At 39.2% G+C, this 20,357-nt stretch overlaps 1 protein-coding gene across 1 annotated transcript; it reads right to left on the bottom strand.

The window, feature by feature from the left end:
* Nucleotides 1-1,768: 1,768 nt before the first annotated feature.
* KIAA0753 (KIAA0753 ortholog) lies at nt 1,769-20,052 on the bottom strand. Its single transcript, XM_086475209.1, has 15 exons — nt 20,019-20,052; nt 19,577-19,681; nt 17,632-18,241; nt 16,202-16,308; nt 15,852-15,914; nt 14,813-15,028; nt 13,482-13,692; nt 11,895-12,091; nt 10,585-10,754; nt 9,442-9,532; nt 7,931-8,101; nt 6,841-6,922; nt 5,449-5,569; nt 5,052-5,276; nt 1,769-2,742 (listed from the first exon to the last, which is right to left on the bottom strand). The coding sequence occupies exons 2-15, from the start codon at nt 19,664-19,666 to the stop codon at nt 2,625-2,627; spliced, it is 2,472 nt and encodes an 823-aa protein (XP_086331335.1). The 5' UTR covers nt 19,667-19,681; nt 20,019-20,052; the 3' UTR covers nt 1,769-2,624.
* Between the last annotated feature and the right edge of the window lie 305 nt (nt 20,053-20,357).

Below are 20,357 nucleotides of genomic sequence, written 5' to 3'. Positions count from 1 at the left end.
ACTGCCCTTGCACCAAACTGCTCTGATAGGCTTCTTCCAGCCATCACCTAAATCACCCTGAAAGACTGTGTAAACTTTAATTCTACTTCAGCTATGTATGACTGCAGCAATTTATATTTGTTGGAGTCGTCCACATGCCTATACAACCACCACATTCTTTCATCCTGTTTTTGCTTCATCCCTCTCACAGCTCTGACACTGAAGAAACTTGCACATAATGAATCAAGAAAAAAAACAGACCAGATTTTACAATGAAATCTAGTCCAGATCCATGGAAGTGGATCCTCTGCAAGACCAGACAGAATAGTATATTTTGGATATCTAACCTGTTCCTAAAGACTTTCAGCAATGAGAAACAGCACCACCTCCAAGAAAATGTATTCTTCTATCTATACCATTAAAATACTTTTTAAATCTGAAACTGCTTCTGATGCTCCTCTGTGACTTCGCTTTAAAACAGCATGGACTCAGGTGCCTGACAGTGCTTTAAATACATGCATGGTCAGTTAACATGGCTGATTAGATGCATAGTTAACAACCGCAGTGGTGTTATAGTTGCACATTTCGGCCCCATTTATTGTCTCTATCAACATACTGTGACAAGAATTATGCATGTGTATAATGTTTATCCAGCTTGATGCCGATTTGTCGCTTAGGAACAATGACATGCAGAGTCACTTTAAGATGAAGCCAGCCCTACAATTATCAAATTTTTCAGGGTGGAAACTTTGTAATTGTCTAGCTTGCATGTGTAAATAATGCATTACAAATCCTTTAGTTAAGCTCCTTAGGAAGGACTGAGGAGTGTGAGGTAGTCAGGGATCCTACCTAAAGCCTGTACTTTCCACACATTTCTGCTTCAAGAAGGCACCCAAATGACATAAAATTCTCATCCAGAATAAAAGTTCACTTCGGCATCAGAGGATACCGCTCACAGCACCGTGAGATTTCAGAGAGAAGGTATGTTTAGCCTGACAGATGACCACGTTACTTCGAGGCATATGGTAGTGTGACTCTTGTAATGGTGTCTTCCTTGCATGTTGGGTGCTGACAATTCCAAACGGGTTCAGATGGAAGTTATCTTAAATTAAAACTATGTTCAGTCCTAAGAAACAAGCGTTGTTTATTAAAAAATAAAATATCTTGAAAATACTTTCACAACCATCTATACGCACCCATAGAAACACTATGGCTTTAATATTTTAGACTTAAAAACAGGCTTATCTCTATAATCTTAGAAATAAAAGACAGCGTTTTAAATTACAGAAGTCACACATCAGCAGTAACATTTACATCATTACCTTTGATGTAAATTTCAAGACAAACAAAACAGCAAGCCAGGCTTCAATAAAAACAAAATTATTTTAAAGAATTGTGTTCTAATTAGAGGAAATGAAAATAATCTCAGAAGGTTAAAAATGATCCTGTTATAGGTTGACAGCTATTGGAGAAAATAAATTTGTCAAAGGAAACAGACTGTTGTATTGTTTTTTGGGTTACCTCAAGGGTTGAATTTGCAATTCCCTAGAATACTACCATAAATAGTTATTACTCATTGCTTACTCCAGACATAACCCAAACTAGTACACCGATCACTTGTTCATTTCAAGTTAATTCAATATTGCAGAAATGTCAATTGTTCATTTATTTTGTTGTTCCTGATTTCAGTGGGATTCTTAAAGAGTAGGGAATGTGGTGTTGGATCACTAAATGCTGATAAAATTATGATATGTTAGGCTAGTTTAAGAAAAAAAAAAAGGAAGAAATCTCCACGATATGCTTTTATTGAAAGGTCTCGTTTGTCTATCGTGCTAGTGACATTCAGAAACCGACAGGAGAGGTACTACATTCCGAAGCTGATTGCAAGAGTCCAAGCAGCCTGTTGGCCTATGAGTGCAGCCAGATCTAAGTGTTTACATCTATTTAATGCTGTGCCATGAGACTCCTTCCTTTGGATAGCCACATCCCCAAAAGAACTAATCCTAGTATATATGCTAAGCATGGTGCTCAGGCATCTTTCATACATGATACTGAAAGCCCTAATCAGCAAACCAACAGCTTTTACTCTGGACTGTTCCACCTTGGCTTTAGAAATATCAGTAATGCTTCATTCTTCTGACACAATATCAGATATATTCAAAGCATTTTACTGAGAAGAATAAACTAAACCTCATAGCTCCCTCATGAGGTAGGTAAGTCAGATTCACTCCATTTTAAAGCAGAAAATAGAGGCACAGTATCGCTATGTCCGTCACACTGTATGAACCCAGTCCTCCTCTCAGTTTTCATTCTGGTATGAAGATTGCACATAAAAATGAATGAAGTAATGCAGGTAAACGAATGGATAGGTATTCCTATCAAAACATATACACAGTTTACTTCATTCTATTGAAACACTGGCTAAAAGAAAAAAGTCCTGGTAAATGCAGTATAATAAAGTCTGAAAAGGAAAACATCATGGTAATGGTTTTATAAAAACCTGAGATGAATCCCTGATGATCCTAATTAATTTGCTGAACAGAATCTCACAGACTTTTAAAATAACATAAAAAATGAGATAATCTGATAAGACTGTTAGACTGAGACTGACGTTGCATTTGATAATGGGGCAGATTTGAAAGCATTTACTGTGCTGGCTGCAGAAACTCCGACGTGAACACAGCTTCTGCATAATCTTCACAAACATCCTGCAACTCTGCTGCCACATCACAGAGGGCTTCTTCTGTTAGTTGCTCTGCAAGACTGAGGGGGAGGGAGGGGAAAAAAAGACAAGGAAAAAGTTCAGAAAGTCAGATTTCAAATTCTAGTCGCTCATTCCATTGATAGCAAGGCCCTGATTTTAAAAGGCAAATACTCATGCTTTGTCATTCTTTCTACCGCTTAGCCCAAAAAAAGAACACGTGTTCTGATACATCTTGTAAAAGTTATCAGAAATTCTCTCCTCAGTCTGGGTCATAGCAAAGAACATAGTTCAGGCTTCAAAGTGTTGGGATCTCAGTTGCTTCCTTTTTTCAAACTCTTAGGTACTAATCCTGCTTTGGCAATAAGAGTTAACACACTGTGGATCTCACCCTGGGGCCACTGAAGTAAACAGGAAGCTTCTTATTGATTTCAGTTGCCACTGAATCAGGCCTCACTGAGAGCAATAAAGTTTAAGGAAAAATGAGACAAGAAATTTCAATTTTTGGTAATCTCTGGACCACAGCAGATGTTACAGAAAGGAAAACTATCTTAGGGTAAGATCACAATTGTTTACTGGCCTCTTGAAAACTTCAGTTTTGCATATGTTCTGAAATATCAATAAAGTCAGTCTTTCTAAGACCTTTTGAGCATAGCATGGGAGTGTTTCATTCAAACATTGTCTGATACTACTATAGGTTAAAAGGCTTATAATGCCCTCTGGTGGCAAGAAGTCGTCAATGCTGGATACCAGCCTGCCGTTGTAGTTGGATTTTAAGCAACAGCATCAAGCAAATGGCAGCAGCGGAATTCAGTCATCAGAAGGGGAGATTCACTGCCATTTAATCCACCCGCCAATCCCAAGAAGGTGCCAGTCCTTGAACTACCCAGCCTCACACCAGTTATTAAAAGGAGTACAGTTCAGAAGGCAGAATGACAGTACTGATAACTGACAAGGCATATTTCAGCAGTTTAGTTGAGTAGATTCAAACACAGTGGTCTAACCACAGTTACTAAAACATTTGCCTACTTATCCACTGTTGGGCAAACCATCACCACACACAGTTAACTTCACACATGCAAGTCATCTCAAATATTGCAGGACCTGTTCCTGGAAACACTGATGCAGATGCCAAACGTTACTCAAATTAGCTGTATCACTGATTTCAATGCCACTACATTAAAAATGTGTGCAGAAGTTTAGAAATCCTTGGCAATTAAGCCTGATCTCCAATCTGCTGACAGACAATTATGGCAAACCACTCTGTCTACAACCACTGAAGTTAGATTTTGTAATTCTTTCTCAATACTCCAGAGTTTTCTTCTTTCATTTTTCTCCTCCCATAGTCAGAAGTCTTCTGATTTCCACTCTGCAGGGAATTAAGGGTCCCTCTATGCCAACTGATGTTGTGCCAGTATCTCTTCAGTTCTGAAAGAATAAGACTAGCAAGGTCGAAGCTCCGCCTGTATTTCCATGCTTTTTTTGGGCTGGGACTTTGCAAGACCAACAGGTGATTTCTGAAATATATCACGCATGCTGAAAACGATTTCTAGGCAATTGTAGGTAATCACTCAAGAAAAGTGCAAGGGAATGATAAGCAGTGATATAATTTAGTTGCTACACCTGCTACTGAGCAATCAAAACAGTTACTCAAGCTTCATTGCAAGAGCGGGTATTTCAGCTTACACTGCCCTGCTTGCTTAGCAGGCGTTGAGCATGATAAACAATATTTTGTTTCCCAGGAAGTGAACAGCATACAGTTACTTATTGCTTCTTCACCTCTTCTGCTTGTACTAAGGGATGGTAAGCCACCTATGTCACACTTTCCATGGTGAAAACTCCATGAAGCATGAAGACTTGTGGAAGAGAAAGCACTGAAATCTGCTAAGGCCAGTGGTTTCTTTTTAAAGAGTATCTACTGCTGTTCATGAAACATCAACTTCATAAGCCCTCACCACTAAGATTAACATTTGCACAGTTATTTACAGTGCTTTAGTTCTTTTTATACTCAGGTAAAAAAAATAATTAATTTTGTTTTCCTTCAATTTACCTGTTGATGATAGTTTTCTGAAAATAATTTAAGTTACCCTGTATTTCCCACAGTTGTTTTTGTGATAACACCACAGAAAGATGTGAAAAATAATCACTCCTCCAGGACATTCTGCTCCTATATCCTTTCGTTTTATCCAACTACCTTAAAAGTCCATGAACACCAAGTACCAATAAAGAAACAGTTCAATAGCCAACCGCTTCTGGCTTTCAATTTGGAATTTAAATGGCCACCTCCCCACTCCTATCCTGAATAAGGACAGGAAAACCTGTTCATCAGCTGAAACATTCACTGAAAAAGCCACAAAGATAGTTCATATACCTCTCAGCAATCTGCCATGGATTGAAACTGCCAACTGCCTCATGGGAAATAAGCTTTAAGTGGTGCTTGTATCTGCTGTTATAATCCAAGATGCTCTGGAGCATATGCTTTGGCACAGAGAGAGACACACAGCACTCTTTCTGCAGAGAATTCCAAGTCAAGGGTTGCAGAGTGTCATTTCCAGTCCGCAATTTCTCCTCTGCTTCTTGGTTTTCATCAATATCGCTGGAAATATAAAATAGTCATTAAACCAGAATTAGATTTTCCAAGTATCTTTTTGAAGGATCCAAAAATCTCTTCAAATAGTAATCATAATTTTCTGTACTTCAAACACTATAATGAAGGCACGCAGCTCATATGCACCACAGTTTAGCGTAGGGCCAAATATTCTACTTACTTGCCACCAAAATGTTTTTCAAATAAAATTTCCACTTCTGGCTCTGAGCGTCCAATTAATTTGGTTATCTGAATTGGGTGAGGAGATGTAGCTCTTTTACCTATTGATGCAATTTGTTCTTCTAGAAGGAAGAAAATAACATTTAAAATTGTTTCTTTGGAAGAGAAAAAATACCTTTACTGCAGGTAAGTCCTCACAAAGACTTTTGCTTCTTTTAAGGGTAAGACCCTCAGATAAGTAAAATATTGAAGGTGAAAAGCCCCTAAAATGTAAATTCGATAAAAGACTTCAAAAAGCTCAGTGTATTAAAGCTGAGCATTTTAGAAATCCTACCTTTAGCATAAGTAGTTTGTTGTGTCAGTGGATACTTCCAGAGGAGAGAGAGAAAACACCATGCTAAAACTAGTGTAGTCTATTAAGCTTGGCAGTAAACCCAAGACATGGAAAAAAAAATCCAACAAGATTTGGGCTAAGCCTTCACCAGTCTTACTGTGAGATTTTTTTCCAGCTGGTGTAAGACAACACAGTTCTGTTAAAGTCAGTATGTGATCAGATACTCAGCCTGAAAGATCAACATAGCTTCACTGTTGTACTCAGTCAAATAGTAGGATAAAGAACAGAGCAGAGGCACGGGAAAAACAACAAGCATAAGTCATCCTTATTAGCATGCCACCGTGGGAAACAATATTAAAGTATGCACACTTAGGTATGGGTAACAACAAACTCTTGTTTGGAATGCTACCCTTCCTTAGTGAACAGTTGCCTACTAACTACTTAGGTCCCTCTCGAATAAAAATTTAATCTGATGTGAAAAGTTAGTTATATCTTTCATCTCAAGGACTTTACGTTCTTTTTTTTTTTTTATCCAATAAAAACAAGCAGGAAAAATGTGATTAATGTGAGCTGGAAGGATCCAAACTGTGTTTTTTTTCAAGGATTAAATACTTTTTGCTGAGGCACATTGGATAATGAATTCTGTACAGAAAAATCCAGATTTTCTGAGGCTATAAAAATTAAACTCGCATGTATGCTGCAAGATCTAAAAGCAGTATCACCATCAGTTGAAAGGAATAAGGAAAGAGAAAAATCTTCTAAGCTGAAGTAAGTAAGCTTAAGTAATTCAAACTTAACATTTGATGACGGGAAGTATGTGTTAAAGATTCCTGTCCTTCTGCTAAGCTACACTAGCAGTGCTTTCCATCCAAATGCAGCCCCAGCAAAGGTAACTAGAAAATGACAGCCTGTCTCAGAAGAGATCCTTCCTCTTCAAAATACTGATATGTCTGGATAATGCTATTTGATCACACACGATCCAATTATTTTTTATTTCAAAATGCCTGAATTTAAAGATGCAGGTTACAGAAAAACAAGTTGCATTAAAAAGACACTTACCCATTGTGTCTTCCTGGGCCCAGAACTCTGAATCACTGTACACAATCTGGGTGAATCTCCTGCGTACAGCCTCCTGGTATCTCTGGTTTTGAACATACAAAATCGATTGGTCAACACACAGTTCAGCCGCGCTATCACCGATAGGAAAGCAGGTCATGATCCCCTTTGGTCAAAGTAGGCTTATTTTGCCTAGTTAACATAACAGAAAAGGAGTAGGAGGGTGAAATGACAGATAATCATCTCATTTGTGAAGACTCAACTTAACAGCAGTTAGCCAAACAACTGAAGGGCCCTCGGGCTGCTCCTGCCTCACCAACCAAACGTGTGCTCAAGTGCCTCATATGGACAAGGGCACTGCACAGTCTAAGCTTTACGCTTCCAACGTATGAACAGATCTCTAGAAGTAAATGGCACTAAACTCAGTAGTTCTAACTTACAATACATTTCACTGAACAGGAAGGTTGAAATAGGACTTGAAGCAAAAACTATGGAAAAGCTGATCAAAGAAAAATTTTTAAGAAAGCAACACACGAGAAAGTTCAAGTCAAGCAAATTATAACCTCATGAATATTTACAGAGGAAGATAGCTAAATAAGGGCACAGATAACCATGTATTTGTCTGACTTCCCCATGTTGCCCTGTGAAATATTTTGGATTGCCTGAGCACATTTCCTCGAGACACTCATGCCACTAGAATACTAGGATCCTACAGCACAAAAAAAAGGTGGAAAAAATAAATAATTGAATTCATAAACATTCAAATACTTTCCAATCTGTGAGACAACATAATCGCTATACTGATTCTCCTATTCACATGTGATAATCTAAGCCACAAAGTATTGAGGTGGGAAGCAAACTCAGGTCTACCGACTGCAAAGCTGGCAATAAAACCATTAGGGCAAACATTCTTCTTCTATTCCCACACTATGTTTTGCTGGAAGCACAAACTCCTTCCAAGTCTTTCATTTCATGCACTGATCCAGTCAGACCTTGCTTCATTTAAGAATGTAGACACTTACAGATCTCACAATTTATGGATGGTAAACAAGAAACTGGGACTAATGAGACCAACCAAGAGAGAAAATCTTACTTCAATTTCTTCCATCCTTTGCAACATTGACTCCAGACTATGAGTGTCAGCCACAGGCAGAGCCTCGGTCTGAAGTCTCTTATGCTGCTCCATTCTCCACACTTCCTGAGCAGTATCTTCCAAAAGATCATCCAACAGCTTTTCACTCAGAGTATCTGCATTTGCTGCAACCTGGTATTCAAAAAAAAAAAACCCACAAAAATCACCAAACAAAAAAACCACACATGCAATGCAAGAAAGAAAGAAATAAATCCCAAAAACAATTGGGGGAAAGAATGTTTCAGCTCATGGAAATAATCCAATTGTCATTTCAACTGTTCCCTTCAGTGAAAATCCAAATTCCTGTTTTCCTTCCACCCACACAATAAGCCAAACCAATAAAAACAGCTTAGTATGTTCCTACCGATAAAATCAATTAACATGGAAAAAACTGGCTACACAACTATGTTCCCAAATTGAAGACAAAACTGTCATAGGTTGAGAGATCACCCAGGAATTCAAGACAGTGAAGTGAAGGCCCTCATCTTACAAAACCCTACACACACCCATTTAACTTCTCATACAGGAACAGTCTCACAGCAGCTCCGGGTGGTAATGAGTAAACACACAGGATCCAAGCCACAGCTGTAGGTTTCAGTCATGTCCAGTTTTACCAATTAGCCATGGGATGATACCACTATTCATTTACCTGTATTATTTTATATGAAAACATTTTTCCCCCTAAGCAACTTTACATATTCAAGGGCACATCAAGCAAAAAATACACAAAAGAGATGAGAAAAAGAGCTTTCTCACTGTTTCATATTGTACCTGGTTACAATACAATACTTTGAAAGGCACACATGCCCATACAACGCACTGTTCGAGAGATGCGTCTTATGCAAGTTGAAATTGCTATGTTTAGGAAATCAGTACTACTTTTCCAGATGCATCCTGCTATATGGCAAAGACAAAAACTAATCTTAAATGTCAGACAGCTTTACTCTATGACATACAGACAGAATATACCTTCTCAGCTGCATGAGTTCAAAGGTGGTTTATAAATGATGAATCCTTCAAAAACAAACAGTTTCCAAGGAGAGATTGATCTTCTAAATAAAACGTAAATCCTCTCATGATAATCGAGCTTTCTGTATTATTAGTCATTAATATTACCAGTCCAAAGTTATTTAGTCATCAAATATGTTATTATAAGAATTATTAAAATAATCTTATCAAGACCAGTCATGTTGAGTGTGGAACTGTTATGACCATTCAAAAACAACTTTAAAATGCACCTACTTGACAAGAAGCTAACAAAAAAAAAAATTTAATGCAGCTTTGCCAAACTTCATTACAATAATTCAAGACCCACATACTGAAACGGAAATACACTTTCCAGATGTCCAAAACTGTGTTGACTACATAAATGTGACTTGCATTAAGTTGAAAAGAAACTGTGTGTTGCCCCTTTATAAATGTTTTATAGCTCTAAATGCATCCTTCAAACAGTGGGATGAGCTTGACTGTACTACCTGTGTCCTATCTAACAGCGGTTCTAGGCGCTCCCGTACTGCCTTCTCAACTTTGTCTGCATACCGGGTTGGAGAAGCACTTTGTGACCTACACAAAAAAGAACAAACAACAAGGCCATTCTGAAACTCAGTACGACAACAATAATTTAAAAAACCCAAACCCATAAATGTACTTTTTGGTGGACTAGTGGTGGGAGTGGGGAGAAGCCATATTAGATCTGACACCATTTATTAACTCTTCAAAGTAAGTAATTATCTTAACTTTTGTATTTTTTTATTTTCTTCTCTGCTAAGGTCAGTTAGAACCTTCACTATTCTTGACCTTTCTGCTTCAAGTCTTCAAAAATAAAACAGTAACACAGAGGGTTACAAAACGCACATTCTAACAATTGAAGAATGAAACCATGTGATTCTGAGTGTCAGTTTAGAAAACTTGCAAAAAACTTTATAGAGAAAAATTAATGCTGACTTTAAGACCACATAAGACAGGAAATCCTGTTGAGAACCAGGGATCTTCAATTACGTTTCTCCTACTGGCAAACAGGCAACTTCACAGTTATCCATAAACACTGTCTGGGGAGACAAGCTCATTATCTTGCCACACACACTGCCTAGCACAGATCCAGCAGCTGGATCAGCAGTTGTATCTCCTGCTTCAACTGCCACAAACAACAGTCCCAAAGCAAACTAAATTTCGGGAGCCCTGGTCTACAGGATGCTGAGTATAGTTCAAAATAAACAAACCTGTGCTCTATTACTGGCTAGGACCAAGAGATCTGTTTTGTCCTTCTGGAACAGGGAGATAACCGACCTTCACAATGCAGTGCTGTGAATATTCATTCTGCATACAGAGTGTTTTGTCAATGCCCTGCCTAGCACAGATTGGCCTGTGCCTCCCAGCCAACACTCGGGCCTGATCCAGGAAAAAGCATAAAGCAATGGCTCTTCCCAGGCTCTACGAATGAGGCCACGTTGTGCCGAGGGAGAAAAGCGTACAACCGTCCGGCAGCGAGCTGTGCTGTGCCACGTGCCTTCCTGGTCTGACAGCCAGGCCAAATCTGTGTTCTTTTCCAGTGCAGACACAGCAGCATTTCCACAGGAAAGCAGGGTAAGGATGGGTTCCGTAGATGGTGAACATACCGCTTAGGTGAAACAGGTGGAGACGCAGGGTTTGGAGGCATGCAGGGTAGTCTGCTCTCCTTAACAAGTCTTTTGTTCTCTTTCAGCTGGAAAGCTATAGTTGGCTCTTGAAATCGGGCATGATTTCCTTGAGGCTGTACCCGTCTAGATTTTAGAGACTGTGGCATTCCCTTAAAATGAACACAATCACATTAAAGACAGATATTCCAGTTGCTGAATTTTCAAAGTATTTTGCATTCTGCTTCAGAATGTGTCTTGAAGTCATGCCTGCTGGCTTTGTTGCACAGTTGACATATGTGGTGGTTTTACAACTGAGTTAAAGAGAACTACAACTTTGCCTGAACAGAACATACGCTTAACCCTGCAACTATTATTTGGCAAAATTGGAACTGTTTGCAAAATGTTGCTCTTCACGCAAAAAAAAGTGAAATTTTCAGGATCAGACTCTATTTTAACTCTTCACAGACCCAACAGAAAGTTTCCAAGGTAACATTTTATTCAGCCATGAAACTATAATATTGCCGTATTTGTATTTGCTACAAGGACACTTAGAATAGTCCCCTCAGTATGAATTATTGAAATGCTTAACCTTCCTACTCACAATCCCCACTGACAGATAGATATGGGAAGCAGTAAGTTACATATGCATATATCTATGTTTCTGTATTAGATCTGATTTTTCAAGCTGAAGGTAATACTCTGAGGAGGGGAAAAAAAAAAGGCATTTAATAAAAAAAACCCAACTATTTGCAAAATTTAGCACTTTGAAATATTCCTTAAAGAACTCATTTGTTTGCATTACAGAAGCGTCTTGCTGGTTGCAAGAAGGACTTACCAGAAACCAGAATTTATATTGTGAAGTTTTATAATTTCTGTGATCAATGAAGTAAATCTGCCTAACTTATATCCTCCTACTAACATTAGCATTAGCACATTACTGCTGAGTGCATTTTTCATGACAGAGGATGACCAATATGAGGAAAATATTTGAGCTTTGATTTCAAGTTGAAAAATCACCATGCTAATTTCAAACATGAAACTAGTTTTCCTTGCTAATTCTGTTATTTATTGTTTCTAGTTGTACAGTGCATCTCCAGGGAACAATAACACTACTTTCAAAATACATTTGATAAAATAGTCATAACCACTAGAAATAACGTAGGCAGATGACATAGTTTATCCCCCTATATATCCTCGCTCAGAATAAAAAAAACTGTGAGGAAGTGCAAAGCGTGACAGCATCTTACATTATGTAACAAATCCCAGAGGACTAGAAAAAGAAAGCATAAATTCTTTCATCACTTCCATACCTGTGATTTTGCAGGTAATAACAGGCCTTTCTTCTTCAAAGGGCCACTTTCAACGACGGGATCTTTTTTTACAGCTCTAGCTCTCACCAACGCATCTACGCTTCCTTGCAAAGTGGCATTTCGCTCTGGAGTAGGTGGGTCATTTTCTTCTTGGAGTTTATTGTGCAATATATGAGCACAACTGTTTACCTTCTGAACTGTTGAAATATTTGCAACATGTCAATGTTTATCTGTATCAAAATAATAAATAAACTTTCAACTGTAAGTTGAAAGGGGCAAGAATCATCTTTATTTCTACATTTGATACTTCTGTTATGCCAGGTATACCTAATTGTGAACTTTTAAGCTCTACCTTAGTTTTAAAAAAATCAAATAAAAGACAACAAAAAACCCCTTCTATTTCCTGACAAGCATTAAATAAATTGTCTTTCTTGAACTGTTTCAACGGACAGGAGATTTTGGGGTTTGTGTGCATATACACATTTATATGTATATAGATATTTGAAAATACACATATATATGAAAATCATGAGAAAGCCTTTTGGTAGTAATTGCCATCCAAGGTCTAGTCAGTGATACAAAACATTCTTTTTTAGGCAGCAAGACACGTGGAAACCATTAGATGCTTGTCAGTATACTGTCTCTCTGGACGGCCAAAGATTAATTCATCTCACAGAATTCTTCTTTCCCTTACCTAGAGGTAGAAAGGAATACTTACTATTCCAGTAACAAACAGTATGAGGTATGAGAAAAACACCCCAAAGAAGAAAAACAATTAATATAGGCTATATAATAATGTAGCAAGCTATAATGGCTTTCCTGAGGTGTCAAAATACTTCAGATGGTAAATTTATCTCACAACATGTTGAGAAAGAATAAAGCCCATTTCCTTTCACATACGAAGTAAAAGAACAATAAAATAAACCAATTCCAAACAGTTGCATGGTAAACTAGTAGTGAAAAAAAACCCACAGTCTTCAGCTTAACTACCAGTTAACCTGTCTCTAAGTGCTGAAACTGTGATTACTGCACAGCAGACATTAACATCAATGAACCGGCAAGAATAAAACAGAGCCACCCCTCCCAAAAGCAGAGAAACTGCACAAACGAAGGAAGTTCTGAGCCAAGGTGTCAGTACTAACTTTTCACTGTAAACAACTATAGCTTTGTTGGAGATTTGCTAACAGTCAGCAACTTTGCATTCCAAAAGAATACATTTATACAGTATTATCTAGGTAGATATGAAATATTCTGTGTGCACCATCAATGTCAACTCGTAAACTGCCAATTAGGTGTACACTGCAGAAAAACCATCCAAGCATAGCCCACAGTAAAAGAAATGGACAAAACCAGCAAGAACATGATGATAATAATAATAATATAGTTGTGAAGAGGCACATAAACCTGCAGGTCTATCACCTCATGGGAAGGGCTGAAAAAAATGCGTAACAAGGCTCTGTGAATCTGGTAACTACATATGGGCTGGTATACATTTCTGACCAACAATACGTAACATACTACAAACTGAACTGCAGATGGTAAGTTAACTCATAAAAATGTATTTATTTAATAACTCAAAATACAAACCAGTCAAAAGACTCCTGGCAGCTGGAGGTTTTCTAGATTCTTGTCTATGCTGTCCCTTTAAGATGAGAGGTTTGTTTTCTCCTTTTGGAGATCTACGCTGCTTGCTGGCTGGAAATGACCCAGTGTTCCTGGGAGATTTGCCCTCAGATGTTGAAATACATTTCTTCACTTTTTTGGGTGTTTCTTTCTTTTCCAGCAGTGACTCCAGATCCTGCACCAAAAATTTAGAATTTTAATTACTCTCCCAGCAAACCTGATGTAATAGTGAGAAGCGAATTCAAGAGATTCTAAGCAGTTGGAACTTTTTTGGTGTGGTTTTGTTTTTGGTTTTTGTGGTGGTGATTATTCCTGACAGCTTGTTCAGGCAGAAGCTTCTTCATATTATTAACTTAAATCTTACTGAAAAGGCTTGCGTTCTTGTAGTTACAATTGCAAATTATCTGCCTACAGCGTGTTCGAAAAGAAAAGCCCACGTGACTGTGACAAGACAGACAGACATCTCTTCCAATGCTAAATCCAAACTTAAACAATTCAACCTCCTCCCCTGTTCCCAGGCAGCTAGCACTGTTACTCTTCTCATAAGCTGCTCGGAACAGTAAAAATAAAAACACAGCTCTTACAGTTAGAACAATATTTTAAGGAAAATAAAATATCTTATGGCTACTGTATCAGTTGCTTTTATTCAAATTAATTAAATACTGGTTTCATAATAGGTCAGGTTACATAGGTTCTTACTTTAAAAAAAATAATCTTGTAGGTAGGAACTTCAGCAGGAAATGTGAATCAGAACTTTTCTGTTATATCAACAAGATGTTTTATGACATCAGATATGACTAACAAAAGCCATTTGAACGGTATAGAGCTTAAGTAACTCTTGTAGCTACAACTTTAACGTTATTCTGCCCGGACAATTCTGCATCCGCCACCATGTGTGAGGCTCAGATGCTCATCACTAATCCTGACGACTAAAGCATGCATCTCAAAACAATACACATGTAACTTACACCAATGCATAAAATGCAATTCTTCAAGTCCTGAGAACGGCAAATGGATCAGAAACTGGTGCTTTGTTACCACTATCACTACATCAACAAGAACAGCAGCAGGTAGCTTCCATGTTTAGGATGCAACTCTGTTTTAGACCACCATTATTTAGGAACATTAGAAACATATTTATACATAAGAAAATATGGCCTTAAAAAACAAAACCCAAACAAACACAAAAAACCCCCAATAAGATATTCTGCCATTTCATGAACATCCAATATAGTTTGCAGTCTCATTTCACTACACCTATTCTGCCTTTGTAAAAACAAAATGTTTTTTCCTACCTCAACTTGCAGCAAAATATCTATGATAACATCAGAAATGGAAGAATCCACTTCTAGTTTGGCAGAACAGAGAGACAGTTGTCGAATGAGACTGCCCAGTTCCTTGTAGTGGGTAGGAATCTGCTGCTCTGTTTGACTGGTAAACTGATTGGCAAATGCCTGCAAGGCTCGTACAGCTCCTCTGTGTGCTGCTGCCAATCTGGATACTGCTTGAGACTGGAGAAATAAAAAAGAAATGCTTTAATAGCTATAGTTTCCATGAATACTGATACTATTCAAAGAACTGTTGCCAAAATTTCATGGAGAAACACTCAGGCTTCTTGTAATTCTGATGGATATGAGGCCATTTGTGAGACAAAACAAAACAAGCATTTAAGTATCTACTAAAGGTACTACACAATAGTACTCACATGAAGTTATCATGCTAGCTTCAGATAAAATAGCCTGGTTATAACATTTTGATGTTTCTACTACCTATGCCAACAGCACTGCAGTCATGGGCTTGGCCCTAATGTTCAACAATTGCACAAACATAGAACATTCTCCATCCTCCAGTTTTGTTATAGAAGAAAATACAAGCAATGGGAAAGTACAAGAGAACCACAGGACAATATTGGCCAAACAGTAGGGATGATCAGTACTATCTTGCTGAAAGATGTTGGGCAGAGAAGAAAATCAGAAAGGAGGCTGACAAGACTAAGTGACATCACCAGGAAGTTAAAAAAAAAGTAGTCAAGTAGAACAGAGTGTTATTCAGATTAGGCAGCGGAATGAAGGAATTAAAGGCCACATAGAAGCAGAACACCAACAGCCTTCCTCTCCAGTTTCCTGTAGACAGGTAAGAACTGAGAAGAAGGAAGCAGCAAAGGCAGTATCAGACCAAGTGAGACGTACTTCTCTGAGAATGAGATGAAAGGTGCAAGATACAAAGAAAACCTTCCTTCTGCAGAGGGCTCAGGTGTACCCTAGACAAACTCAATTGGCTAGAAAACCTTCTGTCGATCAGTTACTCACAGCCTGAAGGATAATTACATCTTACCTTTTTAGTATGCTTGATTTTATGAGGACTCAGTTTCTCTAAATCATCCTGAATTTCTTTTACCTGTTTATCAAGACAGGAGGGGGAGAAGGGAAAGTCAGTCAGAGTTAGCTCCCTGTCTATAAATGAACAATTATTCTTCACCACAACATCTAAGTTAAAGTCCTAATTTTCCAACGGTGATCTCATCACCGTCCAGTCATGAGAGAAATTAGTCACACCATTCAGATCTAAACTAGAATGTCATGGAAGAGATAACCCAATTAAATTTCTCATTTCTGTTAATTTCTGTCAAATTCATGACAATAAACTATCTGCTAGACATCCCAATTTAAAATGCTGGTTCCTACCTGTTGCTGGAGTACATACAGCATCCGAGCTGACCGTGCAGCTTGTTTCTGTCTCCTACTGCAAACTCGTTGTTCTTCATCAGGATCTAAAATTTCTTTCTCTCTCCCTAAAAAAGCATGAAATGCAAAGTTTCATGTCTTAATTTAATCTGTGAAAATCATGATTAAGCCATGATAACAAACATAATTTAGCAATAAGCCTCTTTCATGCAGAACAAACACACAATGTGTCATATATTTTGCAGGGCTCCCCAAGCTAGTTATTCTAACCCTACATCGTGTTTCAATTTGGAATTTCACTAAACATTCTTATACAATATAGCTTATTAGTTACAGCTTACAAAATCACATGTGACCCCTTAGTTTTATGACAAAGTTGCAGGTAAAGCATTCAAAGTTAGGAAGAGTTAAACCTCCAGCTAGTTATTACAAAAGCGGCAATGCAGTGTACACTGGGGCTGGCTGGGATGGAGTTAGTTTTCTTCACGGTCACCAGCATGGTGCTGGTTTGGATTTATGGCTTTATGGATTTCTGGATTTATTGATAACACACCAGTGCTCGGCTGTCGCTGAGCAGTACTTGCACAGCACTAAGGCCTTCTACTTTTTCAGCTATGCCCGGTCAGGGCGCAGGCTGGGGGTGTGCAGGAAGCCGGGAGGGGACACAGCCAGGACGGCTGATCCCAGCTGATCAGAAGGATATTCCATGCCACGCTCAGCAACTAAAAATGGAATTTTGGGGGGTGGGGGAGGTACTCATTGCTCACTGATTGGCTGGACATTGGGTCCACTCGTGGGAGGCACTGAGTGATTGCCTTTGCATCACTTGCTTTGTTTTTTTCTTTCTTCTTCCTCCTTCCTTCCCTTACCAAACTATCCTTATCTCAACCCATAAGGTTTTTTGATTTTAATCTTTCTATTCTCCCCCTCATCCTCATCCCACTGGGGGGTAAATGAGCACAAGTATGTGGCACATTGCTGCTGACCATGGTTAGCCCACAAGTGTGTCAAAAAGCACGTTAACCAGGCTACTGCACAGACATAAATTAGGTGAGTCAGACTTGTGAAATGAAATTTTACCAGCTGTCGACCCCTTTCTCATCACTGATAAGAATGTGGTCAATTATGATACTGGTTTTTTGCAATCTGAATATCTAGCCAATAGGCCTACAGACACCAATATTTTTTCACCCACATTACTAAATAGCCTACCACTAATTTACTATCATTGCAGGCTGGATTAGAACTCACCACCAATATCAAACCCTGCTATTGCTTAAACTGGCTAGTCAGTCTAGCTTTTATCTACTTTGGAAAAAAAGTAGATGGTTCTCAAAAATCCAGAACTAAATATGGAAGAAACCAGAAAGAAAAACAAATCAACAAACTACTGTACATTTATATAACATAATTACTGTTCAGTCTTCCACCTTTTTTAGTCAGTTCTTCAATTTTCTGGACATATCTCCTCAATTCCTTTTGCAGCCGTCGGACTTCCTGCACATTTTTATCTTTTCTGTTTGCATTTGACTTGGGGTCTGGTCCTGTGTCATGGGTAGGCGGAGAGTCCAAAACAGCTGGTATTAGCTTTCCCTCATTTGGTGTGTAGAGATAAACTCTAGCACCAGAGGTGGTAGTCTCCACTTTGGAAGGCTGACCGAGATTCTGCTGATATTTCAAGCAAGTTTGAGACTTCAGTGCATTTTTGTTTTCTGGACTTTCAAATACTTTCGTCTTCTGCTGTTGTGACTTCTGGGCCAACAATGGTTTATTGACAGCATCTCCAAACAGTTGCTGTTTCACTTGCTCTTCAAGATGTCTTCGTTTTATGTCCCTTTTGGCTAGCTGAATAGCCAAGTTTAGTCTCTCTTCAGATACCACTGAAAACATGCCAGAGCTTCTTACGCTGGGGTCCCCACTTCCAGCTAGATTTCTCTGATCATGGGATGCCTTCAGTTTTTCTATTATAATTGGACGGGGGTTAGAGAATCTGAGAGCCAAGTTCTCTGGAACTGCAGGAACATTTCTGTTAAACTGGAGCTGTTCGAAAGTGCAAAATAAAAGCTGATGTTACACAAGCACTTTACAGTGCAACAGCAAGGAAAATGGATCTTCTTTCATATTAGAATGCATTCTGCCATGACAGTACTTCTTCAAGGCATGCAAGGCATTCTGTCCACTCAGACAAATGCCAGTATTCAAAACTATTTTTAATTAAGCATTTCAATGATCTTGTAAACAACATTAGGCACTTATCTGCAACTTAGGGTGGGCACCTTAGGGAGGGTACACACATTGAAAAATCTGCTCCAAAGTGAGTGGGCAATGGACAATGACTGCCTTTATGAAGACTTTAAGAGTTCTGACAATGAAATTAATGAGTCATAACAGCACAACATTAGCAATATAATTGAGTGTGATTATATAATACTGATTTAGTAAGGCAGCACTAAATTTACAAAGGTAACAGAAGGAGAAATGATGGAGATGCATGACAAAGGAGAAATGGAAAGATGAAAAATGGTACTAGAATAAAGTTTCTAGGTTCCCTTTCCATGTAGTAAAGTAAGAGGTTAAGGTAGCATATTGGTTTAGACTGGGATAGTTAAATTTCTTCATAGTAGCTTGTATGAGGCTATGCTTTGAATTTGTTCTGAAAACAGTGTTGAGGCAGAGATGTTTTCGTTATTGCTGAGCAGGGCTTACAGGGCCAATGCCTCTGCTGTTTCACACCCCACCCCACCAGTGAGCAGACTGGGAGCAGGAAGGCGGCAAGAAGCTGGGAGGGGACACAGCTGGGACTACTGACCCCAACTGACCCAAGGGATATTCCGGGCCATACGACATCATGCTCAGCAGTAAAAGCTGTGGGGAAGAAGGAGGAAGGGGGGGACATCTGGAGTTATAGCATTTGTCTTCCCAAGTCACTGCTACAAGTGATGAAGCTGCGGAAACGGCTAAACACCTGCCTGCTGATGGGATGTACTGAATGAATTTCTTATTTTGCTTTGCTTGTGCACACAGCTCTCGCTTTACCTGTTAAACTGTCTTTATCTCAACCCATGAGTTTTCACACTTTTACCCTTTCAATTCTCTTCCCCATCCCACTGCAGGAGAGTCAGCAAATGGCTGTGTGCTTAGCTGCCTACTGGGATTAAACCACAACAAACAAGTAAATAATATTCACAGATGTAGTTTCTGATCTCCACCCTTACAAAAGGACAGCATCAAGACTATGTATGGCAGCACCATGAAAGCAAGTATGAAGGTTCGACACTCACTGGTGGGCTATCTCAGGAAGTGGGTCATCATCACCTTTTTGTAACGATCACAAACGAGAACCACTTCAGCATTGCTGCAGAAGTCAAATAATACCTGTGTTTGTAAAGCCTTTGCTTCATTCCTGTGCAGCTGGGTAGTGAATGCATGTGTAGCTTCAGACACAGTTGGCTTGATTGGTCCCATCACATTGGCTTGATGCTGAAAATACAGTTATTTGTCCTTTGCTTACAATTACAACTACGAACACAAGAAGAATCATGTTATTTCTGTCTCTCAAAAGCAATCCCAGGTCTAGCATGAATAATAGATAGAGAACTCAACCCGAGGAGGTACGTAGAAATGGAGAACGTGTTACCCATACTCATATAGGTGGTACATAAAGTGGACAGTCCAATCCCACCATTTAAAGCAAAATTTACAATTTATATCCTTCTTTTACACACTCCCACAGAGAGCTGAGGAGCACCATGACAGACCACAAGGCTCACACGACGAATCACAAGACTGCAGCAGAACTTGTGTAGCTGTTACTCACCGAAAAAGGAACCAGCGTACTGCAGCGGTAAGAACCGAAAACAGACGAGTCAGACAGCCCCAGGCAGCGCTCAAGGCAGCCGGGTCTGTGCCAAAGACGTTACTGTCAAAGGAAGCCAGAGCCAGGCCGTGCTCGTACCTAAATGCCTTCGCAGAGGAGGATGTAAAACGAAAGCCATGTGTGGAGACAGACAGAAACTTGCGTCTCCCTCACTGCCCCCGAGAGTCAAAAACCGTGCCGGATCCAACGCGTAACCCCATCAAATCTCCCTGTCGCGGCCGAGCCCGGGGCTGCCGCCGCTCCGCAGCCCAGCGCCGCGCACCTCCCCCGCTCGCCCGT

The sequence above is a fragment of the Leptosomus discolor genome, chromosome 18 (assembly GCF_034619465.1).
Source record: "Leptosomus discolor isolate bLepDis1 chromosome 18, bLepDis1.hap2, whole genome shotgun sequence".
In the NCBI taxonomy this organism is placed as follows: domain Eukaryota; kingdom Metazoa; phylum Chordata; class Aves; order Leptosomiformes; family Leptosomidae; genus Leptosomus; species Leptosomus discolor.
Note: the sequence above shows the minus strand (reverse complement) of the source record. Positions and strands in the feature narration are given on the sequence as shown.